Source organism: Hyalella azteca, unplaced genomic scaffold (genome assembly GCF_000764305.2).
Source record: "Hyalella azteca isolate HAZT.00-mixed unplaced genomic scaffold, Hazt_2.0.2 contig9912, whole genome shotgun sequence".
Taxonomy (NCBI): Eukaryota; Metazoa; Arthropoda; class Malacostraca; order Amphipoda; family Hyalellidae; genus Hyalella; species Hyalella azteca.
The window spans coordinates 113,831-138,121 of record NW_025939968.1 but is presented as its reverse complement, the minus strand read 5'-3'; the positions used below and the strand labels follow the sequence as shown (position 1 = coordinate 138,121).

At 40.7% G+C, this 24,291-nt stretch overlaps 1 protein-coding gene across 10 annotated transcripts in view; it reads right to left on the bottom strand.

Annotated features, from left to right (window-relative positions):
• Positions 1 to 24,291, bottom strand: part of LOC108680118 (MAP7 domain-containing protein 1) — a 100,557-nt gene that overhangs the window by 48,354 nt on the left and 27,912 nt on the right. The window contains exon 1 of one of the 10 annotated variants that reach the window (XM_047882213.1): positions 8,301 to 8,373. The exons of the other annotated variants lie outside the window; for them this stretch is intronic. Within the exon in view, the coding sequence (XP_047738169.1) occupies positions 8,301 to 8,346 (46 nt within the window). The 5' untranslated portion in view covers positions 8,347 to 8,373. Of the gene's footprint in view, positions 1 to 8,300; positions 8,374 to 24,291 lie in introns of those variants that run through there. 10 annotated transcript variants of the gene reach the window in all.

The following is a 24,291-nucleotide window of genomic DNA, read 5'->3' as shown; positions in this document are numbered from 1 at the left end:
TTCATGAAAAGGCTATCATTTGGAAGTTCCAACGCTAAGGATATAAAAAATTAAAAAAGCGCTTAAGGTAGAAGGAAGGAACAAGGGTTATTCCGTGTAGACTAATCAATGATATATGTCTTAGCAAGTCGCCGTATCATAAATTAAAACAAAAATATATTGTAAACTGAGCTCAGAAACAGCGAGACATCAGATCAGCATCAAGAAGTAGCGTCAAAAATGTAATATAGATTGCATGACCTGCGGAATTCCTGCACATTTTTTGAAGCTTAAATGCGTACAATTGTATACGAAACTCTCAGGAGGCGCATGTTATGCCGACTAGATACGAGGATCTCAAGGGCGTATTTTACGGCCCCTAGATACGAGGATCTCAAGGGCGTATTTTACGGCCACTAGATACGAGGATCTCAAGTATTTTACGGCCCCTAGATACGAGGATCTCAAGGGCGTATTTTACGGCCCCTAGATACGAGGATCTCAAGGGCGTATTTTACGGCCACTAGATACGAGGATCTCAAGGGCGTATTTTACGGCCCCTAGATACGAGGATCTCAAGTGCGTATTTTACGGCCCCTAGATAAGAGGATCTCAAGGGCGTATTTTACGGCCACTAGATACGAGGATCTGAAGGGCGTATTTTACGGCCACTAGATACGAGGATCTGAAGGGTGCATTTTGCAGCCACTAGATACGAGGATCTCAAGGGCCCATTTTACGCTCACCAAATACAAAACTTGAGGAGCAAGGATATCATCCGTAACTGCTAAGCATTTTCAGCAACTCGACCGAATGTTTCCCGCAAACGATAGAAGGGTCTGCTTCAAGAAAGTTGTTGGGCTCATTTTGGGCGTGCTGCTGGTCTCAGCTACAAACCTAATCCTATCAGCAATAGAAGCCGCGGCCATCTGATGAAGGTAATTTTAGCTCTGCAATAAATAATGATCCCACCACACAAGCCCGTAGAGACAATAAACGGTAAAACAAATGAATATAAGAAACGGCGAGAGTTTGAAGAAGGCGAGCGTTCTCGCACATTGGCGAACGTAATCGCAAAGTTTATATTGAAATGCTATTATAATAAATGAACCTTCACTCATGCAGCGCAGTCAACAAAAGCTATTATAACAAATTATAGCAAATAAAACATGACAAGCCACATGTCGTTCGAGGCATTTAACTTTTAAGAATTGCAATATGGAATTGATTCCATCAAATGCTTTCAAAAACGAACAAAGAGGGGCCTTTATTGCTTTAATTCGTAGAATACGCACGGTCATTTGCATGGCAATTGCCCGAGCAAAAGAATTGCTACTGCAATATGAAGCGAGACACCGGTCACTTCCATATTATTTTACTGCTTTACACAACAGGATGCATTATGGGAAAATCGTTCAAACATAATTGCTTCAAGTTTTCTAGCTTTTCAACGAGACGAGCTCAACACATGAGTAAATATGTCATTAGATCGTTACTTAGATTATTAATTATTATAGTAAATCTAATTATTATTAGATTTACTTAGATTATCAATATTAGTAAAGTAAGTAAGTCATTAGATCGTTACTTAGAACGATCAAATGACTCGTAGTGTCGAGGTAATGAAAAATATCTATAGTATGATTCCTGGAAGCCGAACATCTGAACATTATTTGTATGTGAGAAGCCAGTGCGTCACGCCAGTTATAGCAGCCGCGAGAAGCTTGAGGTCGCATGCACAGCGACGATAAGTGCGCGACGTCAGCTTGCTCATTCAACCAAGATCTTATGGGACAGGAAACAAATTCAAATAGTCGAGTGATTAACCAGCAGACCCGGTTATTTATTGGCATCGGATGTTAATTAGAGGACATAGCGGTTCATAGTCCGAAAGTGCTTAAAAATAGTCGAAACATAACCTGGGCTAAAAAGAACAGATAATCGATAAATCTGCTCCATTTTACAAATAATCATTCATGTGGTTTCGTTCAGTACTTCTATGTTGGTCATTGGTCATTTAGAATAAGCTACATAGCGGACAATCAAGCCTATCTTTGTTGGCGCGCGTTATACGCATTGCGTTAATCAAGCACCTACAAGTCGCTTCGCCAAACATTCACTTATGCCCTCGATCTAAAATTGTTTACATAACTAAAAAAATGAAAGTTGTATGAAAGCGCAACTTAAGCGTTAAAGTTCGCTGTTCTGTGGCTTTGGTTCACGGATGCGAATGACTTGATTGAACCAATTAAAGACTTGAACTTTGACAAAAGGAGGATCTGTAACAGGTCAACCTGCTATATGTATCCGCTGCTTGCATAGTTACAAGATGATTACGAGAAGTTCCCTATTACTTTAAATAATACTCTACTTCCTATTCTATTTATTCTCATCGTAGAACGAGCTATCAGATAGCTCGTCGAAGACATCAGGAACACAATAGGCTCGTTTAGATCTTGTATGTTAAGTGTAGGAGCAAACGTGTCTAGTATGATTTTCCATTGCAAGGATATCACTTCAGCAGTAGTACAACAATTGAATAATGGAAACAGTGTATTTGGAGAGCGAGTTGCGAGTTCAATTTAATTGCATTTTGAATGTTAGAATCAAGGCGCTGTTTCCTTAAGATTTCAGCAATCTCGTTATAGACGTAATCTCGGCTGACAACAGCACAAGCACCACGTGGATGGTCACCAAACAAGATAAACTTTTTCATAGTCGCTCTGTGTTATTGGGAAAGTCAAATTGTTTTCGAACCCGTCATCATTCGAGTGCTTTAGTCATCAATGTTTCGCATCACTCGATTCACAAATCTTTTTTAAGAAATCATAAACAGTCGTTAGAGAGATGAGCATTCAAAGGCCCGATCACTAGTTACCCTAAGTAGAACAAGGGTAAAAATACACATCAACAATCAAATGGATAATTTAGAATGAATTTTTAGTTTTTTTTTGTTCAGTGGAGAACTAATATTTACGATTTTACAAAATAAATCTAGTAAGAAAAACTATACAAACAGAACAGGTGAAAAACACGTATGAGCATGATTTAAGGTTTCAAATATATTCTATGAAGAGCCTGAGCCTCTAGATGAAAACCACAAAAGAGGTCAGTGCTCTCGCAGCCATGCTGTGGTCAAAATAAACAAAAAAAATTAAAAGGGTAAAGCGTGTAGTGTTACCGGAATGCTACAAGCATGTAATTACGGCCGTGCGATTTTCAAATCCATGGCCGTCCCGTTTACTAATTCTAAGCATTTTATGAATGTCAAATGAATTGTAAATTATGAAGCGACACCGCTACACATAACAAAATTCTGGCGGTTCCTTTAATCCCACGGGTTTAAACTTCAAGTCTGAATTCCTCACCATCGCTTCAACTTGTAATTAAAGCAGGTCACTTTCATTGTCGACGCGCATGGAAAGCCAAGATGCTAAACTCTCTTCATCACAGGAAAAAAGTTACGGGAACTCTCATTTTAATATTTAAAAAATGTAGCGCTTGTCCCTTTTGTAATACTTCATCTATTTTAGCGGACTAACTGGAGGAAATTTGCTAGCGGGATATTATGAGCACATCGTTATATCAATATCCCTTGACTTTGAAAGAGAAAATTAATCAAGACATAATTGAAGTCCGGAATATAGTGCGGCAGAAGCAACCTCAGCAAGGTGAAGCCATGAAATTAGTTAAGCATTATGTGTGGGCGACGGCAGCGAAACTTCTCAAATGAGACTAAAATGGTTCCCCGTCAACGAGCCGTCGCCTCAACTTGCAACTGAGGCGTCGCTAATGAACCCAGCCATAATTATTTATGCATTGCCATAAAAACAAGGAAATCACGTCTGCCCAGACGTGAATCTTTCAAACGAAGAAGATGTACAAGGCAGTCAGATTAAATAAGCTGCTGCTTAATCTCAACAAGAATTATCATAGAGCAGGGGCGATAGAAATTTCTTCCCGGTTTCAAGAGTTAAACGATATATTTTCTCCGTTCTGACAAACAAAATAGTCATGCAACGCCAATATCGCGAAACCAAGGGAGATACCATAAGGTACAATAGTTATCCCTTTCGAACATCGTACGAACGATTAACTGGATAAATGAATCCGATATGACATGAAACATTTGAGCCCCTGTTGATGGTTAAAAAAACGCGCAATATATCATTAATGACATTAATGAGATGCGTCGTCCCGTGACTATGAGTCATGACATGAACATAACACAACCTCAACACTTGAAAAATGTTAATTTTTACACAAGTGACAGTTAGAAGTTAAAATTACGGCAAATGTTAAAAAAACTGAGATGTCGCTAACAGCCATTAACGATAATTCCTGACGCTAGAACAAGTTAGACTTGCAAAAGGAGCAGCCCTAAGCTACAAAACATTCTATAAGCCAGACTAGGGAAGTGCCGAGGCATCCTCGTTATGGCACAGACACAACAGATTCACGACCGCGACACTGACGTATTATTGCGACGCTGTCATGACAGATAGTGTACGCATCCCGTACCCTATCTGGCGTAATGTCGCAGCTTCCCTGGTCCAGCAGCAGATTGGCTTCGGAGTTTCAAATCAGGCGGAACTTCCGATCAGCTCAGAGAGCAGTTGGGACTCCCACCACCTCGAAACCTCATCTGTTCGAGGCCGTGCTCTTGGGTTTAAAAAATTCAGACCCGTGGAAATCAGCAAATTTATATCCCATACAAAATCTGGTATAGATTAATTACAAATGTTAATGTAAGCTGAACAACGAAAAAATTAAGGCCTAAACTTGTATACACATCAACAAATCTTGTGGGCTATCGTTTCGCAGGTTTAATTAGTATAGTATCAGTGGTACCTATCATTAGATTCCTCAATATTACGGTCAAACAACACAACGCCTATGCCCCCTGTATTTAAACCACTTGACATGTTTTTGTTGGAACACTTGCTCTTATTTTAATTTACGAGCGTAGCATAAAGTGATGTTTTTAAAACTACGATAGGCGCCTAATTAGTGAGTGGCAAAGGCGCAAACATAAACAGAGCTACGTTTGGAGTTTTTTGGGACAGACGTTGTGTATTACCCTGTGTTACCGTGCCATGGTAACTTATGTGTGTTACCGTGCATGGTAACTTGTTTGTGTTACCGTGCATGGTAACTTGCGTGTTACCATACATGGGAAATTTTGTGTGTTACCGTATATAGTAACTTGTGTGTTAGCATACATATTAACGAGTGTGCTACCTTACATGATAATAAGTGTATTACCCAACATGGTAACTTGCCCAACGAAGTCGTTATTGATCCTTCGATGGTATGCATCGATTCCGACTGGAATTCGTTTCGTAATTGGGGAACGACAGACGCTAATAGAGAAGACAAGAAGTTTCAGGTACAACGCCAAGGCACTAGAAGAGCTTACACATAAAACGTGTCGAGAAAACTAGCTCTAAAGGCACAAAGTGGAAGCTGTCACACATGAAAATTTCGCAAGAAAATGCAGTCGAATACCTAACCTAACTAGGGCTCAGCGTGAAATAAGAGCACTTGAAAAATTTATCCGCAAAGCTACTTAGTGTAATTCGTGAATCAACTCTCATAGATGATAATTGGAAATTTTGTCGGCTGTAAAGGGCATGCTGTGGTTACCGTACTGCGCTCAAAACATCACCGGGTAGTCCAGCCACTTTAGAAGGGCATCCCAGGATCAGGCAAATCGAGGGCCAAATAAACGTATGCCGTCCTGAGTCGTGGAATAAAATATAGCGATGTTCACCCTGAGCGATGGAAGAAATTCATGCATTTATATAGCCTGGCTTAGAGGCAGTAAGCCAAGTGCAGCCCGCCGGATTAACGGCTGATAATGGGCGCCGCCGACCATTTCCATACCGGATACTTTGAAGGTTGCAATCGAATGCCGATGAGTTGCACGCCGATTTCACTGAACACGAAGCATGTAAAGCAATCACAAAACAATTTGGGCTTTTCAGGATCAAGATATTAGGGAATAGTTAAAAGAATGACAAACAAGTATCTTACGAAATTTCAGGTCATCGATCAATTAAAATTATTGTCAAAAATTAGCCAAAACATTGCTTCGTGACTGTCGGAACAAAGGGGAGAAAGGCTTGCGCTACGGAGGTCCGAAATACGTTCCATAGCGTGACAAACAGTGAACAACAATTGAACTCTCTGTCCGTCTCGCAAGCATTTCAAAAAATGCGTTAAAACAAGCGGAAAATAAGATGACGGCCATAAACAAAGCCAAAAGCTCTTTCAGTCGATGTGAGAGTAGCAGCAAAAGGTGTGCGGCGATGGCAGGGTTCACGATCCACGATAGCGACACACGACACAGCCTCACGGCACGACGGCGGGGTGCAGACTGAGGGCAGGTCCTGAGAGAGTGCGTCCGAGGGAGCGTCATCCTCCACGGCGAAGCAGTCAAGCAGCAGGTTTCCCTCACGCCTCTCAACTGACCTCCGACCTAATCCCTCTATTGGGTAAAGTTATCCCGCATTTTTGGCAAGTTTCCTGCAGTAAAATGATATGAATAAAAGGTATACTAAAGGTCTGGTTCGTTTCTTATACTATAGTGCCAGAAGAATGACTGAACCTTCAAACGGGCTTGAATAAAACAGGAGAAATAAACAATTTTTTCTTATTAGCTGCGAAGGAATTTTATTGTACACACAAAAATATGCCCTGAGGGCAAGGGGAGAGCTAAACATTGGCATGCGTGTGACAGAAAATTGTAAGAAATATCTCAAAAATATATTCTCCTGAAGCGATATCGGTTTAATTAGTTCGTTTGGCCGTATATCCTCTCAATTTGTGAGAATTTGATACGAAGGCAAAGGGATCAGACCATGATACGTGCAACTAAAAATTAATTCTTGATTTTGTCATATATCTTTCTGTCTAACCAACACAATAATTAATATCATTTGCGAGTTAATAATATATATATATAATATATATATATATTATATATATATAATAATATATAAAAAAATAATAATTAATATCATTTGCAATAATTAATACTGTTTAGCGAGTCGTCTGAATGATAAATATTTCCGCAGAGTACTTAATTCGGCATCATGCAGTCGTTGTGCACTGAACAGTAAAATCGCCAGGAAGGATACCAGCGCTGCGTGAGCCGATCGACCCCGCACGCTCAAGTCCTGTACGAGTTCTGCGACTTGTCCCTGATGGCCAGTGGAGCATAATGTGTATGATACGGACTCTCATGTAGCGCGCGCGCCGTCGATGATCAGCACTGCACTTATTCTCAGCTCGTAAGTTCCGCATAATTGTTTCACAAATGTAATAAAAACTTTTCGGAGCGCAGCTCAAGATTCCATGCAAACAGAACATGAGGTAGGCTACGTCGCTTTGCTTTGTTAAAATTAGTGGCACAAAATTGACCCAAGAAAACAACGTGCTGCAAGTTGTCAGACTGGTGAATTAATCTCAATGAGGAATCTTTGTCGATGACCTGCAGCAATGGCTATGAGTGCTTCAAATCGCTTATGAAGGACTCTTAAATCAACAACAATGAACGTTAGGAACCGCGCCAGGCTCTAAACTAAATGCGTCAATGTTGAAGGAAAACTTGGTAGTGCGTGAGAGGGAATTTAAACTCGGTTGCACAAAAAAGCGCAGTAAATGTACCAATAATGTACCAAAAAATGTCAGTTAAACTGTCGTTAAATTACAGCGACTGGCATTTGCACATTTTATGAAATCAATGCCAAAGGATGCAGAATTCGAACAAGTTAGTGCAGCAGTAAAACGTACAAGAGAAATTAGAATGCATAGATAATCGATGCCTTCTGACGCAGTATCCGTTCACTTGGACATGTCCTTAAAAATTACCATTAGAAAATTTCTCTCACAGAAAATATGAACTTTAGTGGAAGACTCATCTCCAGTTGCACGCACGATTCTAAACTCTGATCCATGTTGCGCTCACTAGGAAGAAATACAAGGTAGAACTCAATCCTTATTTGATACTTGCCAGGGCATTATAAAGAACATGCGTGCGTGACTAGAGCCGGCAGTAACACGATTAGGAATCTAAAGTCTGGTGACAATAGGAATGAAGATAGTTACGAAAATAAAGATCAAAACACTTTACTAGCAAGTATCCTATCTCCGTTCATATAGAAAAATTCGCTCGACAATTGCGATCTTTCCGTCAGTAAGCGATAGTTCTAGGCCGAACTATCGACACAGAACAAAACGCAGATACCGAATATTCAAATAAAAACACTCGGTAGTAAGTTCCTCGTAATGGCCAAATCGGGAAAAAAAACACATACCTGCACATGTTTTGAGGAGCTCAACGCCCGCACGGAGAGAATGCATCTCAGAAACACTTTCAGAGTCAAGAACTGAAGGTGACGAGTGAATGCGAGTTCCTACGTCGTGCGCTTCTTTGTATGCAGATGAACTGCAGCCAGGGGACATGCGAGTCCGACATGACGTGTGTTGAGGCTGTGAAGAATTTAGCGGCAACCTGTGGGACCGCGTGACGCAGGCAGGATCGAGGCTTCGTTGAGGTGATGAGCAGAACCACAGCGCAGGTCTGTGAGCGTCGTCGACACCAGGCACTTCAAAGCAAGTCGTTCGTGGACTCGAAGTGCTCGTCAGAAAAGCCACCGCAGTAGGAGAACTTGACCTAATGGATAAGAATCCTGGAGGAGATTTCGTCGGAGAACTTCGGGGAGTCTGTATCAAAGGCGGCATCCGTAGTTTTAAATTGAACTTCCGTTTCACTCGTACTTTTTTATTTTTATGCATTTCCGTTTCGCCATTAGTTTTTACACCCGCCGATTTTTCTTCTGCGCTGAGATTTGGATTGACAACATTCTTCTCCACACAAGCACCAAGATTCCCAACAATTTTCATGCCACCACCGCCACTGACAGTGGCGGGTGGACTTCCATCCATAGAGAGCGTTTTGATATTCATCCCGAAATTCGACGACAAAGTTTCTACAGGATCGTTTTTCACAAGGGTATTTCTATTTCGTGCGGATGCATGCGTATCGTTGTAGAAATACTCTTCAGGACTGCATGGCTTCCTACGGACGCCGTCAGCCGAGACTTTTGGGGACTTAGCAGGAGAATGAGAAGTAAGAGCCGCTGTTTTGCTGGCCCATGCGAGGGCCTGTTCGGCGACAGCAACGGCCCTCTGCAAGCGAGCGGTCGTGAGAGAGCCAGATCGCGCCCAAGAATCGATGTCTCGCCGACGAGGTTCGAGGGAAGGCAAAGCGCCCCATGGCACTGGTTCTTCGCAGGTCTCTGTGATGACGGCAAGTCTTGGCTGAAATGCATCACTCGGGCGACAATGCCGGCCTCCTCCCATATGAAATTTTATTCCAGTAAACAATTTAAAGTGTTGAAAATATCAGCAAGTGATCATTTGAAAATTAACACAGAGGTACTTGAAACGTGGACACCTTCAAGATCACTTCATCGGGATGAAACATCGCGCGAGAGTAAGTCTTGGAACTTGTGCCCAGGAGAGAGCACGATCTGAACTAATGCAGCAGCCGCGCGAGCAAAGTTTGATGGTCAGAACGCCCACATCCTACGCGGGCGATGCATGCGAAAAAGATTCAGTGACGGCAGGTTGCTTTCATTGACTCTTGAAGCACCTGCACTTTGCGTATGCAGAGCGGAAAATAGTTCAATTATGCATGCGATGTTCAAACATGCATGCGTTTACACCGCATGCATAATTGAATTGCACCATGCATGCGTTTACTCTGCAGGTAACTAGACATTATAAAAAGCTAGAGAAGCTATAACGGAGTGACGCTGATCACGAAACAGGTCAAGGAAAACTTCCCCTCACACGGCCGCAGAGCACAGCGCATGCAACAAATTATGAACAAAGCATGAAGTAAGACGTGTCTACTTGCGTTATTCTGCGCATCTTTTCACCATTGCCACAGGTCAGGAAAAAATCGCATCATGTATGTATCCAAAAAAAATTTGTTAGATTTTCAAAGCCTAAAACAGTGATTTATTTCTAACGATAGATCTCGCTGCGGATCAAGACGGTACGCGGAAAAGCAACCACTTTATTTCAAATTGAACTTTAAAAATTTGTACGAACAAATAAACTCAGTATATGGCATATAAAATCATCTAATCACAGTAAATGAGGAAGATATGGGATATTCTCTACCCAACTCAGGTAGCGCTGACGAGATAGGAGGCACTCTGCACTTGCCCATATACGCGCCGGGCTTCGGCCACACCCCTGACTCTGACACGCGACGGCGCGCCTCGACACTCTTCATTATTAGCTGCTTGCTTTCAATCAACGACACACGAGTCCATAAAAAATCGGCACATCGAAAACTTATTGAGAACACGAGTGGGTGTAAATTTCCAAAATATTTTACGATGATCATGTCTCTTTTGAAAGAACGCGACAACCTAACTTCAGAATGCTGTATAAAATCATTTAATGGTCGGCGGCTAAAGAAAGTACTTGGATCATCGTTTCAGATTTAAATCGCACGATGACGGACCACTTAATAATGAAAAACAAAAATTCCGGTACTCACGTTTGTCCGTTGCGATTTTCAAATTCGCTCAAAACTCACCTGAAACGAAAAAAAAATCATTTTAAAGGCATTTCAATTATTAAACAACTACTCATACAAAATGACGGAATAAGACGTTGAACGAATGATAGGCGGCGCACGGACAATTTTGCACGAGGTTCTTATCTCCTGAGTTTCGGCTGCTTGATCTTTCAGCAAAGGTGAGAACGAAGGCATATTCGTTCTCGCAAAACACAGACGTACATTTTTGCCAACCTAGTGCATCGGCCACACATACCAACTGATTAGTTAGAAAACTGCCAGAAAAATCATGTTCCGTTACGCTTGAAACTCCTAGCATTTTATTTTTTCTAGAACAAGAAGCGGAAAGGGGACACCTTCAAAAAAATGTCTGCATAATAATTATTTCTTAGGCCTGAAGTAAAATCCCTAATATTTTAACAACAATAATTCCAACAACTATAAATCGCATTCAAAACTAAAGAGAAAGTACCATTTGATATATAAAAATGCCCGGCGTCCGAGGATTGGGATGCTGGCAACTGTAGCTCACAACTGCCTGCATCAGACAATTGTAGTCAAGGAAGCTTGCACGAAATAAATTTGCGTTCTCTTGAGCTAGAATGTGCAACCCTCAGAGCTTATCTCGCAACTAAATGAAACGAAGAAGTCGAAAATATTTTCGCTTCAACTGGCAGAAAATAATCAGAATATAATACCTACACGAATACTAAGGTTAATAATGACATCACTCATCCTATGAATGGATATGTTTCTAGCCTAAACGATCAGCATAAATGAGATGCAAAGATCACGAGGGAAATCAAAAATTTCCAGCACATTAAAAATAAATATTGTAAGAAGGATAAATGATTACACCATAACTCGCTTTCCTTACACAAATATCGAGATTTACAGACTAACGATCTATATAATATCGCGCGGACTTTGCTGACCCGTTTTGATTCGATTACTGACCTTCCGAACCAAGTGATGTATGACAGCTTCCTCTTCATCCAAGGCGAATGAACAATAACTAATACGAACAATAAACTAGCATAGATTTTCAGGATTAACGCTCTACCTACAGTATTTACAAACGCAAACGCGTAACGTCTGCTTGGCGAGTTCGAATTATGGCTCCCCCGGGGACCAGCTATCCCTCCGAGACTGGTCATAGTAATCCCATTCCATGTTCAACGGATCGTCCTCTTTTGATCCGTCAAGCTTGTCCAGGTCCACGCGTAGTTTGAGTAAAAGCGATTTTGGTTTAGATAAGGGTTCACCTCTAGTCGACTTTTGTTCGTGCTCTGATGAAAGTTGGTTAGAAATATTCTGAAGAGACTCGCTAACTTGGCGGCACAAAGGCGCTAAAGCCGTTTTCAACGGAACGTGATGTTCTAGAGGCAAGTGGCTCAGGTCTCCTTCTACCTCAATATCGGACGAGTCCAATAATTCCGATGACCGAGAAGGCGGCTTCACTCTTGCCAGGTTCGTGTTGAAAGCTGAAGGTAAATCGTCTACCAAGCCTAAATCAGCGAATGACAGGGAAGGCATCAATTTTCTATTGGAAGGCCGAATCCTTGATCTCGATAAATCGGTGCAGCTCACGCTCTGCCAGCTTTGATCTTCAATGCCAGGCTCGGTGCGATGCCGAAGATTTGAGGCCTTAGTGCCCAAGTCAGGCGACTGACACTGAGCCGCGTGGGACGCGCCAGGCCCTAAGTCAGTCACGTTCAAGGAGTTGCTCAATTGAGTGAGCAGAGCTTCGTACACGTTCCGGTAGACGGCATCCTGATCAATTTTAGGCTTCTCGGAGCCCATAAAGCGATGTTCACTGAACTGCCGTTTCACTTCTGCAGAAATCAAGTCAGGTAGACTAGGCAAGTTATGACACAGCGATTTCGAAATAGCTTCCTCGATCAAAGTTAATAATTTGTTACGAGGTATTACGCTCGCCTTGAAATTATGTCGTCTTCTCTCTAGGCTTCTAGAACGCCTTCGTTCAGATATGTCATCGAATGATTTCTCATTTACATTTCCGCGTCGTTTCTTTCGACGTCCACGACCAGGCTTCCCGACAGTATCAAGTTGCTCGCAACTTTGTGACATAACTTTTTTAGTTTTAGACAAGGCACAGTCTGAATCTAAACTTGCCCCATGCTTCAAGGTCTTGATTCTCATACAAGTGTTGTGGTCACTGATCTCTTTTTGCCGAGGTGAACAGGAATCTTGAGAAGTATGATTCTCAGGTTCTTGAACTGCAGAGGTCGGCACCGCATCACGAGGTACGCTGTATTGTTTATCGAGACCGAATCTTGCTCGAAACGCGCCTAACGGATCATCGGGGTTGTGAATGAGCCATTTTGGAGCATTCATTGTAAATTCAGACTGACTGCGTTTTAGAGGTGGGCGAGGCCTTCTCCGAGGAACAAAACTTTCATTTTCAATTGAACTCTCACCTTCATTTTTTTCAGTGGCAGACCTTGATAAAGGGGAACGCTCTATCCCCGAGATGTTTCGTACACCAGCCACAGTGGTTTTGGTAGGTGTTTCCACCACTTGTACTACGCTTGGTATATTCTTCATCGAGCAAGCGTCGCTTTCAGTTGAAATGTCTTTGTCTAGCTTTTCGAGATCGAATACAACACACATGGATTTAGTCCTTGGGCTTGTTGAGCATTCATCACAAGGCGAGGAGGGCTGAAGTTTTTCGATCACGTCGTCGGCATCAGGCAGCGAATCAGACTTGCCCAGAATCATAATAGGTACCCGTTTAAAAGACCGTTCGTTGTTAGCTCTTAAGGTAAGAGCAGTCGAGCTGCGCAAGAAAGGACGGCGGGGCGGTGCTTTCGGTCTCCTCCCGTTACTCTCGAGGCCATCTTTAGAAATAATTAGTTCTGAGGCTGGGTTATTATTCATAGGAATTTCGTGACTGTCTTGTTGAGAGAGATCGTGCACCGATGAAAACCTACGTCTAAGTGAACTTCCCAGAATACTGTAAGCAGCTGCATCCATTCTCATCATAATTCTGAAACACGCGCACAATATTTTGGAGACTAAACCTAAATTGAGTAGCCGACCGAGATGGTTTGAGCAGAAGTGTTACCAATGCCTTAGCTCCCCCTTCGCAAGGCAACTAGACTATATTTAGCTAGCGGAAACCATCACAAGCTCGCTGAGGAAATGAGGCACGCACATCTCTCGTTATTAGCAGCATCAGCAAGTACGTCTCAGTGGCAGGATATATCATTCGAGGCATATCGGTATCAGCAAATAAACTTGAGAGTTAGAATTTAGATTCATGTGAGCCACAGCGGATACGGATCATTGATAGAATTTCGTCACTCAATTCATTCACAGTATATATGTACAAGTGAGCAGTTGTGTTCGGCCTGAGAATTCACTAATCATAAATGGAAGATAAAAAAAATTACAGGAGATTGAGACAGCAGTTAATACAATACTGCAGGGAGACATAAACGTAGTTTTAAATACAGTAATACTTTCATTTCATAAACGAGCAGCATGTGCTGCCACAAAGAGTGGGCGTTACCCGAGAAATGATAAACAAGTTTTATCATATCTCTGCTTCACGCCGCTTATCTGCCTATAACCACAACCACGCGAAGGCCAGTGGCTTTGCTGATAACCATAAATAAAACTTAGAGTTTAACTTAGAGAGGATGCACAGAATAAGCTTGCCTTTTAGACGTACGAACCAAATTCAAACAAAAATATTCAGAATATCTTAGATTACATAACGCATCAAGACGATTGAAAATATAGTTTGAGTAGGATCAAGACAAGGTTTCATAGTAAGTTTGATTTACAAAAATTACGTTCTATTGAATATTTGTCTGTACGTTCAATCGTAATCAAATAACGGCATACAAAATGCTTTAAGAAACACAGAACTGAACTGGAATAATCCCGACCAATTCTTACATAAGGCTTAGACCGCAAAAGTTGGACGTTAGCAGATAGTATGTTGCTAAATAGACTGAAAAAAAACTATATTGCACAGGAAATAACGTATCCAAGTTTGAGAGTAGGAAAAAAATCTCGACATTTTCACTTATGTTATTTTTGATCGAATTTATGAACGCATCTTTACCATTTGAGATTTGTTACCAAAACAACACGCAATTCCCAAGCAGTGGGCGCTCATCAAAGGCGTGAATTAAGAAGCCATTACTGAAAATCATGGGTCGCCAGACACGTGAAGCAATGGGAATAGAAGTTTTGAATAGAACAGAGAATACTGAACGTCCGACTGTTAACTGATAGTTCCACAAGTTGTTCTAGTACAACTGCCAGTTCTACTAGTTGTCTACTGTTAACTAATTCTCTAAACCAACCACGAATTAACTTGGGAAGCTTTCACCAGACTCTTCTCATGTTTCATGTCGCTTATTTCGACCTAAAGTTCTAAGTATCCACGAAAGTTAAGCAAATACTTGATAAAGAAAATACTTGAACTACTTAACATTGTGATCAAACTAGCCAAATATTCAAATTCGAGTGATGTACAGAGATTAAAATAGAAAGTAACGCACAACACACTGAAATCATTTGCTTAATTATTTAAACTCTATGAATTTAGACAAGTTTTCCCGATTTAGAACTGCTGTTTCCCGACAACAATGGAAGAAATTATAGAAGCACATTAAAATGGTAATAATGGATCTTAATTAATTAAAAGTTTCCGAGCCGACGCGCGACCATTGACTGCAATAACAAAGCATGCACTGAATAATAAAGCAGAGTCACCAATAGAACAGTGAGAGCTGTAAACACAAAGACGCAAGAGCGCTGCAGTTAGAGTGGAGCGAGTGTGAAGAGTAAGTATGACCTCAAGCCTGCGGCGGGCGACACACAGAGGCACCTTCGGGGCTTCTTCCCCAGAGCTGCGGTCTCATGAGAAGCCACAATGTGTGAATCATCATTTATTGATGAAACAAGAGAAAATATATATAAACCGTTGATATATTCTCAATTTTTTATAAAATTAAATCAACTGTAGATGAAATCGTATTTCTTCACTTAAATTTCTGCATTGCATGGCAATGTTGACACTAAGTAGATTCCGAAAAAATAAGAGCCAAGCCAGAATGCAAACTAAAGTCAGCAAACGATACACGTTTCAATAGTGAAATACAATTAAAACTTTGACGATAGAGCATTTCTCGACAAATTAAAAAGTGTCCCACTTTCTGGAGAGCCTATCTATATTCCATGTTGGGTGAACACACCGACTGTATTGCTCCATAACCGGATCTTTCCTACGCATTAATACTAAAAAACACAAGACAACGATACATTTTATAATTATTATGGTGTACAATATTAGATACACATCAGGCCAAAACCCTGGCGTCATGAGTCTTGCCTACCGGCTAAATTGCATTATCAAAATAAAATAAAAATCAAATAAATTGCATCATCTTTTCAATTATTTTCAATTGAAAAGATATTACAATAGCAAAAGGCTAACACAGATCGAGATAAACATTTAAAGTAAATCTGCGTCGTGACAACACGCGCGTTGAGAAATAACCTAGATAAATTATGATAAAGTCGATGAGCATTTATTGCGCATGAATGAGCAACAAGTACATTTTGAGTGCCCAGCTCAAAGATTGAAAAAGCGACTATTGAATCAGTCATTTTATTGCAGTGTAACAGATAAGGTCAAGTGAATCTGCTTACAATGATTAATCATAAGCAAAAAATAATCGATGCGAGTCAGTCGTGCACTGATAAGGAAACCAACGCACTCTATGACGGGGGGCAGTGAGAAGCAACACAAGACAGCAGTTTAATACAAAATAATCTGAAACAAAACTTACAAAATTATCCGAGTGTACACATTGGATACCGATATAAAATTAAGAATATCTTATTCGTGTGTTTCATGATGCTGCACCACGCGAGGCGAGCTGCCGCACACCTGGCGGCGCCCCCCTTCCTTGCACCGCTAACGGGATATGCCGGCTGCCGCCTCCGACGCTCCAGTCAACACTCCAGCGAATTTAACCAACGTACCAAATCTCAATACCGGAATGCAGACGAACCGTTATATGCCTAACACTCCAGTGAAATTAACGCACGTACCAAATCTCAATACCGGAATGCAGACGAACCGTTATATGCTAAACACTCCAGTGATATTAAAGAACGTACCAAATCTCAATACTGGAATGCAGACGAACCGTTATATGCTTATTGTGAATGTGGGTCGAAAATGATCGGAACGCAATCTAATATGTTCAGGTTATATAAGAGGCTCAGCGAAGAAGCTTATAAATTATCTTCGTACATTGAGACAAGCGAAATGAACAACGATTAATCAGAGCCTTCAGGACAGTACACGTACTACTAAGGATACTAGGGATACACAAGCCTAACTCAAGTCCACAAACACACATCACACTGTGTACATATTTAGAAGAATTTTTCTTAAGCATTAATCGATCGTTAAAATTGATTCCCTGCAAATGGTGAGTATGCAGGGTTTGTCTGCATACGTGTAAGCGTATGTAGACGAACATGTATTCGCTCCAGGCGTACAACTTTTCACTTGTAACTATTAACAGGCTTCGAAAGATAACAGGAACACCTAGAACACCTTTGCAAGCGCACCACTTTCCTGACAAAGAGTTATGACCCTTCAACGTTAACATGTGACATAATTTAAGGGGATTTACGTCTTTCGAAATTTTTAGTTCGTAAGCACATGAACAGCTGTTAGGGGCGGCACCTGAGGCATGCAAGAGAGCAGGCAAGCACTAGCAACAGCTGATGCTTAAAGAGACCCGACGCTTGCATGGCCGCTACCATCGACCCGAACTGAACACGAGCGCACTCGAGGCAAGACCTCAAGTCAACGTAACTTGTGCACACCGCATCATCAAAGGGTGGCTATTCATCACAAAAGGAATGCCCTTATAGCTAGCCTACGAAATTCTAGACCAATTAAGATCGAGATTAAGTAATTGTGGTCCGCAGTAATATTTTGTAGTCCTTTAGCAGTTACGTAGGAATAATCCACTCCACACTCGATCTGAGTTAAGAGCTCGTAGATTTAACTTACGTCAGTTCAATTGTTTTAAAAGCATCACGATTTGATATTTTTTCACTCGGAAGGTGGCTACGTTCATTAACCGCAAGCACTTAAAAACTGAAAATTACAGTCATTACAAAAAATATAAAAAATATAAGATACAGTGAATAATTCAACAAAATCAAGTTCATATTTGAAGGTTTGCAGCTTACAAACGTTCAAACGCTTCTCTCAATAGCCGTTCAGAGTGTGCTAGCAAAAAAATGCGTCAGCCGGCAATGCGGAGGCTGGATGCAGCGCCACGAACGCATGAGGCAACAATTCTCTCCACGCAAAAAGCATTCGCCTCAATCGAGTGTTCGCTATTTGAAACTTCATTAAAGAAACGTACCAAAGAAAGACTTTGCAGTAATACTTTACATTCTCGAAATGATATTGATTATTGATATATTTTTAAAATACAAATCATTCAGAGGGAAAATGAAATGTGTCTTGAAATGGTTCTCTATTTCAACTAAGATCGATTGAATTCTATATGAGCAATCAAGAGCACCCACTGGTAAGTGTGAAGAGCAACACGCATTACTGAACACTTTATTAGGTGTTGATGGGAAACAAGTACAACACGACGCTGTCCCTGACCGCGACACAAGCGAGACACTCCCACGCACACTCGTCCATGGCGAGGCTATCGGGCAATTCTGATGTAGTTAATTAGTGATCAAACTACCTAGCGAAAAGTGGTCCATACAAACAGAAATGAAAAAAAACTTGATGGAAATATATCGTAATCCTGAACATTGTGAATGCGAATATGCTGTATTATAAGGCTCCTATGTGTTTAACTGTGTTAACCTATCTTTTTCCATTACGAAAGCGGTCTCTACAAGCAACACATGAAAAAAAAAATTCAGGGGTATAAATCGTTATCCTGAACATTATGAATGCAAACATGCTTTATTAAAAGGCTTCTATATGTTTAACATTGTTAATCAATTTCTTCTTTTTCTCTTTGATTTAAAAATCAAAGGAATGAGCGAAAAAAATAAATCAGATTCGACACTGTACTTAGAGTATCGGAGTTTTTGACGATGCCCAGTAAAAATTCAAATCCGATTGATTTTCAAAGTTAACTATTCATCATTAAAAATAATCATGTATAGACGATCATCCGGTACTATGTCAGAAAAATCACAGTAAAGATAAGGTGTACGATCTGAGTTTCATTGACCGGGTATACTTATTGAACGGAAGTTGTCCGGGAAAACAGTATTTTCATTTGACTGCAGCCAGAAACAACCTAGTCCTACCCGCAATAGAATAAAAAAAAAAAAAACAAAAAAAAAAAAATTGTCGGCGAAAGTTCACGAACCTAACACTCGACTATCGCTGCCCAGTCTCCATCACCTGAACTACTGAGCTCTTTGAGACTATATCACGTGTTTTCTGATGGCAGAATTTTGGAGAACGAATATAGATTTACTCTCGATCTTAATGAGTTCAGGACAAAATCATTTGTGTTTCTTTATTGAATTAATTATCGTTGGTTGCTAAAACCGTAAAATTCTTGTAACATTCAGACAAAAATCGAAATTAAAAAGTGAAGCAATGGTATAACCTGAATGCTTAATTATAATTTATTTGCATCATCTGGGAGGAAATTTCGTATTTTTTATCTCACGAGAGCAACTCACAAAAGTGCGCCATCACCGCGTGTCCATGTACTAATGCAAAAATTGCGACATTCAATTGAAATGAACATTATCATCAAGATCGGCTGTTGCATAACTATATAAACTTGTTATAAAATTAGTGAAATGCAAGACAGTGAATAGTAAGGTTGCGTATTTAATAAGTTTAATACAAAATAATCTGAAACAAAACTTACAAAACTATTTAGTGTAACCATTGGATACCGAAATAAAATCAAGATAATGTTATTCGTGGGTTCAGATGCGACCAAGCAGCTTGAGATATCATATTTCCAACAGTTTTTTGAAGCACTTATGGAGCATTGCATCAAGACCGTCAACACGCACAGACCAAACGAGGAGTGTTTAGGGAACCGCAGCTGAAGGCAAAACTCGAGGTCCTGGGGACCGGAAGGATGATAGCCAAGCAAGGGGAGGAGAGGAAGCTGGGCTGAATACAATTACCAACATAATAGCACACCAGCAACAGCGGAGCGGCAGTAATAACGGCATTAATACACTCAATGTTGAATATGGCCTTTATATAATAAATTGCCTAACAGTGAAATAAATTCCGGCAAATCTAATTGTTGTTATTGAAATTTATCGAAACCAGACGACAAAGTTACGTTTAAAAGAAGGCCTCACTGTCAAGCATACAAGAAAACAATATTTTCAATAGCGATAATTTTTTCTCGTTGAAGCACATTTCATCAATTATACAGAATTTCCTAATTTTTTATAATACTGGAATTGACGAGAGTGAATTTGGAACAAAAAAAAAAACAGACGAAGAAACATTATTGCAATAGGCGTTGTAGCAGCAAGAAGCACCAGATCTAAACATATTAACAATATCCATAAAATGATCAAAGAAGTAAGCAGTTCAGGGAAAGGCGCTACTTTGCACCGAAAGCTACGGGGGCGAAGCGCGCAACAAACCGACACGGCCATAAAGTAGCCCACAACGACTAGTTATAAGTGAAGCCAGGTAGTCATTGCATAGCAGGCGACATATGCACACTCATTGGACCGCATAATGAAGAACGTAGTGAACTCTTAAGCTCAATGAATTAATAGGGCTAAACGATCTAGCCGAATTCAAAAAGCGTGAGTGGAGTAGATGTGAGAAAGTTGTCACTAAACTATAGATACCTTGTACCATAATAATATACAAGACAGACCACAACCAAGGAAAATGAAAAGCAAACCGAAAAGAATGATAATTAAATAATACACCCTCAAATTAGGACGGCGGCACATCGAACAGAACGTGCCAATCGAATGCGATCAATTAATAATGTATATGACTAAGAATAAATAATATTAACAGTAGTCACTGAAAGTACAAAGCAAATGGTTGCGACGGAATATACGATATATACTCGTTATATGCTTATTACCGCATGCATAATGGCGCAAGCTTGCATGTAGATCACCCACATGCAAGACGCGATAAGAGGCGACGCATCATACAAATTGCCAGCCACCTTCAAAACTCGCTTAGGGAACGTAAGTACTTACGCTCTATTTTCGTGTCAATGATGGGTGGATTTTGCTTGAAAGACCGTCAATGATTGGCTGATGAACTTACGATCTCTTAACTTTTTTTGAAAGTATGGCCCCTGTATCTGATATATAGGACGCAGCGCGGGGCAGGTGAGCGGCTGGCGTGAGCCTTGCGCCCATGCAAGAGGAGCTGCCATCGGCAGCGCCGCCTATCGATCCTCAGGTCACGCGATGCCCCAGACGAGCAGACCACGTAGGCAGAGATCTTGCTTGCGCATTCTGGTCACAGCCAAGAACTGCCACGATACCAGCAGGCAATAATAACGTTAGAAGCAAACCCATACATTAAAATTATGCTATGCATGCATATCAGTGCGAGCTAATTCACTAAGTCAACACCCAGTTCTAACGGACTGATAAGCCCCTATCGAAAAATTGTGAATTTTTGTTTGATATCACGAGACCGTGGACGTTAAATTGAGCTGAGTTGCTAAACCATAACAGCTGAACACCACGCATGTCGATTCTAATCGCTATTCACGCAGCTGGACGCCAACAAGTAAAATACGTAGTCAGTCAACACCAATTCCGCTGAAATAAATTGCGAAGAAAGTGTTTGAACGCATCCATGTCCATCAAGCAGTGACGGTGAAAGCTAGCACACAAAGACGAGCGTTACAGGAGCCATATCAAGTGGTCAGGTAATTGGCAAGACTGAAATAGTTTCTATTTGATAGCGACTGAATAGAGCAACCGATGTTACACAGAAACTCATTCAGGGAAATACAAGTCGAAAACTTCATTAACGGAGCACCACAAAATAAAGATGTCCATCTTTATCGCTCAAGTTAAATATCTTGCAAGAAAACCGTTTTTTTTTCAGAGTTATTAACTGATAACTAACACCAACTATTCGATTTTTAACTAAAATAACTCAAGATACCAACAACAACGAAAAAATTCTTTAAAAAATGAACATCATAAGCGAAACATTCGTATTAAAGCAGACGAAGATCAGCGGTGAGCCAGACTAGTTTCCAGTAGACTGAAATTATTATTAGCTTATTTGAATAACAATAATAAACGAGGGCGTGCGAAGAACCTGTGAGAAATGTCATGGAGACCAAGCGAAGAAGGCAGGACCAATTGAGGTCGCTTTGGCAGCCAACAACTCATAACGAGTCTCAATGAATGCCAGGGGCTGGTCTGAGGAAGCTTTACTTAAAGGGTCCCCCATGACTTATGCCAGACGTCTATAAAACATACTTCGAAACAATCAAGTGAAATTTTGCAAAACAAGATGAGATACTTTATTTGCATAGGATTTAATGATCAGAACGTTAAATTCACATGTAGGACAAGAAAGCCGGCAGTCGTTCAAACAAATCGCCATATAAGGAAGAAACAACAAGTAAAGAGTAACGCCCGCACACCCTGGAAGGTGCTAGAGGCGTCTGCCCACACTTTATACTTGCGCTCACTGCCACCACAATAAACCACGATTCGAGGCCGCAACGCGAGAAAAAGATGGCATCAGAACAATTTTGACGGAGTGCACAACACAGTTGTTTAGGGCAGTCGGCGGTGGGTAGATGTAGGCGAAATACAGTTACGGCTCCTCTACATGCAACTTCATTTCATTTTATTCATTTACTAATACATTTACATTCATTTCCTAATTTTATTTGTCTAATGATTTTAATATAGAGATGAAAAATGGTACATGATAAAACCAATTCTCAACGAAAAGAAGCAGGCAATTATATTCAATAGTCGTGGGTTTTACAGTAGGCAAATAATTGCTCAAACGAAAATATGCACAAGTGGTTGCGAGTAGGAGAGCGGCAGCAGTCGCGTCACCGCAGCAGGAATGTCATCGCGTCCGCCGCTTCAAGAGCTCGGTCGACGGTGCACCGTCGACTAGTGGCGGCCACCTGGAACACGTGTAACGCCCTTCCTTGGGCGCCGCAACAAACATCTTTTCCCAAATATGCAACGATATTATGTCAATGCACCGTTTTACTGCTTAATGGCAGTAAAAATTTCTACATGTGAAATGCCAAACACTTTCAACCATATTTAGAAACAAAGGTCACGCAACACATGGAGTTATTTTTTTTAATTTTGTTGATCGCTTCACTTGAAACGGACATCTGGAGAAAAATCACAATCATCACAATTACTCTCTACTCGGAAAACGTTCTACCGATCACACAAACACGGTGGTAATTTCTCTGTTTGGTAAGCACCATTAGTAATAAATGACGCGAATAGTAGATTATCAGCCCTGATCATAACCCTGCACAAACCAATGACGCCAACAGTGTAGATTATCAGCCCTGATAAATAACCTTGCAAACAATAATGACGCGAGCATTATATTGTCATTCCTGATCATAACTTTGCGAACATCAATAATCGGCACATAACGTTCGAATCGGTGACAGCTCATACAACGTACAAATTTGCTGCCATATGAAATTTCAAGAGTAACATCTAGCATATGTAATGTAATTTATGCCAATAGCTTGACAGCATTTATCGGAGGGACTGCACTATAAATTTTCATAAGTGACAAGAAACATTTGTTCCGCGGTGCATATTAGACAACCGAAGCCGATCCTCATCAACATTACTCCGTTATCAACAATTAAGAGGAATGTTTGAAAAGTATAATAAAGTAGACATCACGCTACTCACCATCGGAGAAGATGTTATGGAGGGTGCTGGGACGATGGGTTACGCGAGATACAGGAGTGTTTTACATTACTCCGTTATCATTAATCAAGAGGAATGTTTGAAAAGTATAATAAAGTGGACATCACGCTACTCACCATCGGAGAAGATGTTATGGAGGGTGCTGGGACGATGGGTTACGCGAGATACAGGAGTGTTTTACATTGCTCCGTTATCATTAATCAAGAGGAATGTTTGAAAAAGTATAATAAAGTGGACATCACGCTACTCACCATCGGAGAAGATGTTATGGAGGGTGCTGGGACGATGGGTTACGCGAGATACAGGAGTGTTGACAGTTTCCGTGGGGGGCACAGCAGCAGCTTCGGGTACACTCAACATTTGCACTGATGACATTCTCTCGAGTTACATTCACTTATACTCACAGTGATCTTCTGAACACTTTACCACACTCACTAAATTAATTGCGTAGATTTATAAGCGGTAGATCACAACTAGGGCTGAATGAAGGAATTTTGAAAACGTTCGTGGTTTTTCTCAGTGATAATTCCTGTTCAATGTTAACACAGTTCAGCACTGAAAAAATTTGTGAATAAAAAATATTTCTCAATTTTCTAGCTCTGCGGTATAAATGAACTATTATTTCAGGCTGAAGGCCAAATGATAAGTCTAATTGAATCTGCAAATTTCAAAGGTATTTTAAATCTATGACCGAACAACAAAAAATTAATCATCCGGCAAGAAAACACAATTGAATTAAATAAAAA